Genomic DNA, 7,569 nt, shown 5'->3' with positions numbered 1-7,569 from the left:
ATGAGGGGCTCAACCATGCAGCTACCCCTGTTGGTGCTGGGGCTGCTCAGCCTGATGACTCCACGTGCCTATGGCCAGAACCAGAGATACCAGGATTTGGTGAATGGATTCATTCAACAATACAACAAGAATTCAGGATCAGAAAACCTCTTTCGTCTCTCAATCCTGGATCTGCAGTCTGGAGAAGTGAGTAGCATTGGGATGGTGGGGGAGAGCTCCACCTGCCAAGATTCCTTAATATGACCCCTTCACTCCAGAAAACCTTGGTCTCCCTTTGGGGAAACATTGTGATATAGCAGAAAGAGAGGGGCAGCGAGGTGGCAGAGTGGCTAGAGTGCTGGCCCTGAAAGTCAGGGAGAACTCAGTTCAAATGCACTCTCAGTCACTCACTCACTGTGTGACTGGGCCAGTCATTTAACCTGTTTGCCTCAGTTTCTTCAACTGTGAAGTGGGCACCTACCTCCTAGAGTTGTTGTGAAATCAAACGAGATATTAATGGTAAAGCAGTTAGTATATTGCCTGGCATATAGAAGAACTATATAAATGTTCACTACTTCTATTGGAGTCAGAAGACTTGAGTTCTCATTCCAGGTCTGACAGATTTTTCTGACTCTGAGCAAGCTGTCTTCCCTCTCTGAGTTTCAGTTTTCTCATCTGTAAATTGGGCATAATAATGCATGCCTGGCCTATCTCCCAGTATCCCTGGGAGGACTCCCTTGCCTTGAATTTCCTTCCCCTTCCCACTTACTTTCCAATCTTGCTCAAACCTCAGAGTAGAGCTCAAGGTCCCCATCAGCAATGCCAGGCCAGAGGGATCTTTCATTGTCTCTCCACATACCGTACAGCATTGCACAGAATGATGGGCTATCCAGCTGGAAGGGACCTTAGATTTACAAAATAGGAATCATGGTCCGGAGAAATGAAGGGTAAACAGCAGTAAGTAACAGAACTGGGAATGAGTGAATGAACCAATGAAGGAGTGAATGAATGAAAATGAATTTCTGAATCCAATGCTTTCTCTCTTTTAATGATTTCCTATTCATCCTTGTTTCCACAATCTGACTAGCAGCTTCTGTGTGGGTGTAAGGTTCACCCACAGCCAGCACCCAGAAAGCTGCCAACAGCACAGGTTCTCTTGATCTGCTTAACTAAGGAAAGCTACGTGAAGGGATTGACAAGCTTACTTTAATTCAGTATACAAATATTATTCACTTCGTTCAGAGGAAAAAGCCAGCACCCTGAACTTCAGAATAAAATATAAACAAATTACAAACATCAACAGACAGACCTTGTCTGATTCAAATCCCAATACATAGTTACTAGTGTTCAACAAAGTCTCAGCATCTGGGTTTACAAGCTGGAGGGCTCCTTAGCTACAGCTGCCCGGAGTCTACTCATCAACACCATCTCGAGAGCCCTGCACAAATGGCTCTGTCCTCCCTTCTTATAGGGCTTCAGACGTCATCAAACGTCATCTGAATGACCAGAACTTAGGCTACTATGATTGGCTCTTGAGTTAGCCCTTCCCTTAGGACCCTGGGAGGTTCACATCCACATAGGTTAGGTTAACACCTAATAGGGCATGGCTCTGGAGTTAGCACCTCCCCTTAGCCAGCCCTACCTTGGGCCCCACCCCAGTCATCAATCCACACCCACATAGGTTCCACACCTAATATGGGTTTGGGCCTGGGGCTTCGCACCTAGTAAGGATCAATAAAATACCCTGAATTACTCAAAGGAAGCAAACCAAACTCTTCAAGGGCACTTGTTGAACTAAGTGCTAAGGAGCCCATTTTGCTTACCAACACAATCCTGCACAGAGTTTGCTTTGTGTATATTTGTTTGCATGATGTCTCCCTCTCATTAGATTGGAAGCTCCTTGAGGGCAGGTGGTGTCTTTTCCTTCTTTTTGGATGCCCAGTACTTAGCACAGTGCCTGGCACATAGTAGGTGCTTAATAAATGTTTATTGATTGAATCCCTTGCTATGCCCCAGGAACACTGCTAAGCTCTCAGAAGACAAATAAAATCCAGGTCTTCAGATCCCAAATCCAGGATTCTTGTCACTATTGGAACTCTCATGTGGCTCTAAACAGGATCAAACTTCTATTGTATTTTTTTCCTTTTTGAGAATTTTTGTCTCCCAACAAGCCTGATGTGTTCCCTGAGCACAGAGAAAGTGGAAACTGAGCACATGGGAACCGCAGAAGTCATTCAGTAGACACTGTTTGGATGAATGACTGTTCTGGATGCCCCCAGTTCTGACACTGCTGCCAGTGTGATCTTGGGCAAGTCACCTAACTTTCCTGGTTCCTAGTTTCCTCATCTAGAAATCAATGGGGTCAGACTAGATGGTGTCTAAGGTCCCTTCCAGCACTAAATAGCTTGCTCCTGGCCCCACAGGAGCTCAGATGTAGCCAAGGTCTAAAAGGCTGTCCTATCTTCCTCCTCAGAACAATGATCCTGCTACTCCTCGACTTCTGAGCTTCACCATCAGAGAGACTGTGTGCCCCAATACTGAAAATCGCAATCCAGATGAATGTGACTTCAAGGAAAATGGGGTGAGAGTGTCCTGTGCTGTGGAGGGAGACTGACTGAATGAGTTTCTTTCTGGGGATATTCACCCCTTGGGGCAGGGAGGGTGCTGACCTCTGCTTTGCTGCTGCCCTGAGGAAAGTGATTTGCCCAAGATGAGAAGCAGAAAAACCCTTCCAGGCTTGGGACAAAGTGGGAGCTTGTTGTCAGTCCTGTCATGTCAGGGGCAGAGGTTCCAGAGTCCTGACCTCTCTCTGCAACCCTTCCCAGGTGGTGAAAGAATGCGTTGGAGCCATTGCCCTGGATTCTCCCAATCCCTCTGCTGATATTTCTTGTGATGGGGTAAGTGATGAATCCTCTGTGGGGGCCTGGGAGAGGATCCCAAATCTCCAGACTCCAGGAGGGGTATATGGTACCTTGTTTCTTGGAAGCTGCTTGGACTGATCTGTAGCTAGAGGGGCTTGGGACCAACTTTGACCATTCTGCCCTGTTTCTAACCTTACCCTCAGTGTAGCCTCCCATTTCTTCCTCTAGGTTCCAGGAGGGGATGTAGATACAGAGGCAGGAGTATTTCTCTCCCCCATCTACCTCCCCCAGCCCCAGCTCTGGAGCTAGAGAGGTGTCTGACCTCAGAGTCCAAGGGAAAGAGGGGAAAGTAGAGAAGACCAATGGGATAGGAAGAGTCTAGACCTGTGTTTCCAGACAACCAACTAGAGGAGTTTGAACTGGAGGGAGCACTCAAAATTATCTAGTCCAACATCCCCTCCCTGAATTTGCAGAGAAGGAGACAGGATGAGAAACATGAAGTGACCTTCCCCAAAGTCATATAGTTCAGTAATGTCTGAGCTGAAACAGGTCTTGTGATTCAGTTCAACTATCCTGTTACCCCAAGAACTCAGTGATGAGATGGGCCAGGGGACCTAGGGTGAGGTGGGCTGGGGGCACCCCAGTGTCCCTGCCAGTCACTCTGGACAGCAGGCTGTGAGGTCCCATGTGGTTGTAACAGAGGCATAGGCAATGTGACCTGGTCCCAGGATGTTCCTGGAGGGGAGAAGCTTGGAAGGGATGGGGCAAGGATTTCTTGTTCTCTACATCTCCTGGGCTCAGAAACAGGAGGAGAATGTCTTGGGAAGACTTCCCACCTTTTTCAAAATGAACATGAAGAAGCCCCTGGTGCTTTAGCTTTCTGGGCTGGGTGGAGTACTGGATTTAGAGTTGAAAGGCTGGAGATTTGGAGTTGAGTCCTGGGTCTGTCACCTACAAGCTGCGTCAGGATTTGTCTTAAGTTTCCTCCTTTCTAATGCGGGGAGGGGGTTACACCAGATGACTGCAAGATTCCTCCAATCTCTGAGTCTGATGAAGCTCTCTAAGTTACTCCATTCCTGGGGTGGGCAGGTTTTCTTCCCTCTTCAGTCTGACCCCCAGAGGCCCTGGACTAAGGAGCTCTGTTTGTCTTTCTTCTGCAGCCTGAAAAGATGAAGAGGTTTGGATTTTTCCGGAGTTTGGGGAGGAGATTGAAAAATCTGGGAAGGAACATTTGGGAAAGGTTGAAGAGCTTTACTGTTTGATTTCCTATCCCATTTGGAGGTTAGACTGCTATGTGAAATGGAGCCTCAGTTTTTGTTTAAGGCCATGCAACTCTGCCTTGGTCTCCTTAGATTAATAAACTCCAGTTTTACTCTGTCTCCATGTTTCTCAGAGTTCCTTCTCCATTCTGTTCCTTTCTGGCTGAACATTTAAGTACTTATCATGTACTCTTAGATTGCACAGAATAAGATTAGAAAAAAAAAACACCCAATCTCTCACCTGAAGGAGCTTATAATCTAGGAGGGGTGGGAGTGGAAGCAGAAATGGAAGTGCACAGTGTAACATGTGGCAGTGAGTTGGGACCAGGCAACAAATGTACAAAATGGTCTAGGAAATCTGAGAGAGAGAGAGATCACTTTATGGTTAGGCCTGTGTGGGCAATAGAGCTGTGAAGGTTTCACGAAAGAAGTGGTATCTGAGCTGGGCCTTGGAGGAAGAGAAGGATTTCAATGTGCAGAGATGAGAAGGGATACATTCCAGGCACAGGGAACTCTCTTTGGGCAGGTGAAGATAAGACTATGGAACAGCAAGAAATCTAGTTTGACTGCAAAATATTTCGAGCATTAAGCAGTACAATTTGTAAGGTGATGTAGGTAGATTGGACCCAAGAGGGTCTTATATATCAGGCCTTCCCCAAGAGTCTGTAACTTATCCTATAGACAATAGGGTGTCCCCAAAGGTTTTTTGTTTGTTTATTTGAAGGAGGGGAGTGAGAAGATCACATTTTTCATTGGCAAAATAATTTCATTAGGAAGCTGTGTGTAGGATGGACTAGTGAAGACAGGGATTAGACACAGGGGGATCAGTCCAGAGGTTATTGCAATATATGAAAAGGGATAAGGGCTTGCTCTAGGCTGGTGGTTCTAGGACTGGAAAAGTGGGGTTGGATGGGAAAGATGAACTGGACAAAATAGGAGGGAGAATTGACCAGATTTGGTAACTGACTAGATGAGGCTCTTGGTGGAGAAGGCAGAGTGAAAATGACTCCATTATCCTGGGAATGAGCTACCTCCTAGACCCAGTTCACTTCAGAGAACCCAATCCAGTGATTCTTGTGAGCAAGCCATCAGTAGTGTGTGTGGAGAGAGAGGAAAGGAAGACTTGTCCCTTTGAATAAGAAAGAATTTTACTAGCAAGAAGTAAAATCAGATCCAGATCTCTTATCCCTCTTCCCCCAAACCAATATCAGACTAGGAACCTGAGCCTTTCAGACTGTCAGGGCTCCACATATAGGTTAGGGTGACAAACCACTCACTTGCCGCAGTACTTACTCATTGCCAATTCTTAGAATTACACACTCCCTCTCCTTACTATAGACTTAAAAATAGGCACACAGTCAGCAGAACTTCCAAGGTTTCACACATTCCCTCACTCTCAACTCAATACGGAGTCAATTCAAATGCTAGAGTCTCAATATCTACTGCCTTTTCTTTAGCAGCATCAAGATTATGAAGGCCAGAGAATGTATGCTCGGTTGTAGCCTGGCAAATAAGTCCAGACAGAGCTACAAAGAGGATAGAGCAGTGGGGGTTTTGTCCAGGGAGTGGACTTCTGGAGGCATGATTATTCCGTGTGGCAGTCCTCTGGCTTGTCCCGCCTGCCTCATCTGGGCCCAAGCTGCCACCAATCCCCACCCAGGGTCTCACTCTTCTAAGACCCTTCTCCCTGGGCTCATACTCCCAGGGCACCCCTATCTACAAGCTATCCCCATCCCCACCCCATTGCCACATCATTCTAGGGACTGGTGGTCTGGGTACCATCATCTATTCTTTCAGAGCATGGGGCACAACTGTACCTGGGATAGACTATCTTTCAATCTCAATTCCACCCACCCCCAACCGAATTTGCCTTGGGCTTAAGGTTCCCACTTTTGATTTAGATCCTGTCCCAGCCTCTGAGGCACAGTGATTTTGTCTTTCAACTGGGCAGTCCCCAGATTCTATCATACAGGTTCAAAATGACTGGAAGATATTCCTTCTTTCTGGAATTTCTCACACTCTGACTTATCCTACATGATTACCATATTACGAGGGAGTAGAAGCATCTGTGTGCTTCTCTTACTCTTGCTTCAGATTCCTTGATTTTGTCTTCTTTTCCAGCCCCTAGAAGAGTACTTTGCCCATTGTAGATTCTTAATAGGTATTTGTTGAATTGAATAAGTACTTGTCAACAATATTATGGGGGGATGACCCTGAAATAAAGCAAAGATTGATCTATATGACCCCTAAAATCCCTTCCAGTTCTGATATTCTGTAAATCATCTTGCCCTCTAGCCCATAAGCAGCCTCCCTGGGCCATTGGAACCAACACTGTTCTCTCATTCTTCATCAATGCCCACTGCCCTATTTGTCTTTATATTCAGTAAAAATAGCTTTTGACGGCACTTTAAAGTTTACTAATCACATAGCTTGCATTATCTCACTTGATCATCATAATAACCCTGGGAGGTAGCTAGCACAGACAGTATTATTCCATTATACACATGAGGCACCTGAGACTCAGAATCAGCAAGGGACTTACCCAAAGTCAAACATTCAGTAAATACCAGGGCCAAGACCACAACCATCATCTTCTGTCTCTAGGACCAACAGTCATTTCATTATACACACCTATCTTTGGTGCTGTCCACATGCCTGTGTGGCCAGAGATAAATATTTCCCACATAACTCCTAAATGTGATGCCTCAATTCCTATGGAGAACTTCTAAGCTTGACCTAGCCCTTACAAGAGGGCGGAACTAGGTTCTGGGTCAACTCAGACCATACTTCTTTTCTCCTCCCCAAATCCAGTTTTCTTTCACCTCCAATAACTACTTCTCTGTCTGAAAGAAAATGATCTGTTAGCCTCTAACATTCCAACAGTGTCAGAGCAAAGAAGAGAGGGACCCTGAAAAATCTCAAAGGGAAGAAAAGAAGGGAGAGAAAAGGCAGAAAAGCTGAGTGGGGATATCCTGGCACCCAGCATGACAAAGGGGGAGCCTGAGATCCTTCCAGCCTTATTTTCCCATCCTCCTCTTCCCATTTTCTCTTCTCTAGATAAACCAGGCTATTTACTGCTCTCCAATTCCACCCTTTGCTGTCCCCACTCCATATATTTTCAAAGGCTGTGCCCTATGCCTGCAATAGAACTTCTCTTCATCACATATTTCTATTAACATCCTTTCCCTTCTTCAAGATCCAAGGGTCATGTCTTCATTAAGTCTTCTCTGATTCCTCCCTCCTCAACTCAACTCCTCCCTCCCCCCTTGAACTGATCCCTCTCTCCTCAAATCTTAGCATGCTCCCCTTGTGTCTTCTAATTGTGTAATGTAGTTTATGTAACCCTCTGATCAAAGATGATTTGTACAAGACTTTCCTCATTGGTGGAGACTGATTACTTAATACTCTTTGCCTGTGAGATTGTGGATTTGGCAAGAGCTTGAGAGAAGAGAGATCTTGGTGCTCTTTCT

The 7,569-nt window shown here is 45.8% G+C and overlaps 1 protein-coding gene across 1 annotated transcript; it reads left to right on the top strand.

Moving 5' to 3' along the window:
- Positions 1-4,102, top strand: LOC118831989 (cathelin-like). The gene is made up of 4 exons (XM_036739469.1): positions 1-186; positions 2,453-2,560; positions 2,805-2,876; positions 4,001-4,102. Exons 1-4 carry the CDS (start codon positions 1-3, stop codon positions 4,100-4,102), a joined length of 468 nt encoding a protein of 155 aa, XP_036595364.1.
- The last annotated feature ends 3,467 nt before the right edge of the window (positions 4,103-7,569 follow it).

This window comes from Trichosurus vulpecula, chromosome 9 (assembly GCF_011100635.1).
Source record: "Trichosurus vulpecula isolate mTriVul1 chromosome 9, mTriVul1.pri, whole genome shotgun sequence".
NCBI lineage: Eukaryota > Metazoa > Chordata > Mammalia > Diprotodontia > Phalangeridae > Trichosurus > Trichosurus vulpecula.
This window is presented reverse-complemented; position numbering and strand designations above follow the sequence as displayed.

Coding starts and splice junctions, on each gene's coding strand:
- LOC118831989 (XM_036739469.1), top strand. CDS start 1: ATGAGGGGCTCAACCATGCAGCTACCCCTGTTGGTGCTGGGGCTGCTC. Junction 187..2,452: donor TGGATCTGCAGTCTGGAGAA/GTGAGTAGCATT, acceptor CTTCCTCCTCAG/AACAATGATCCTGCTACTCC. Junction 2,877..4,000: donor CTGATATTTCTTGTGATGGG/GTAAGTGATGAA, acceptor TTTCTTCTGCAG/CCTGAAAAGATGAAGAGGTT.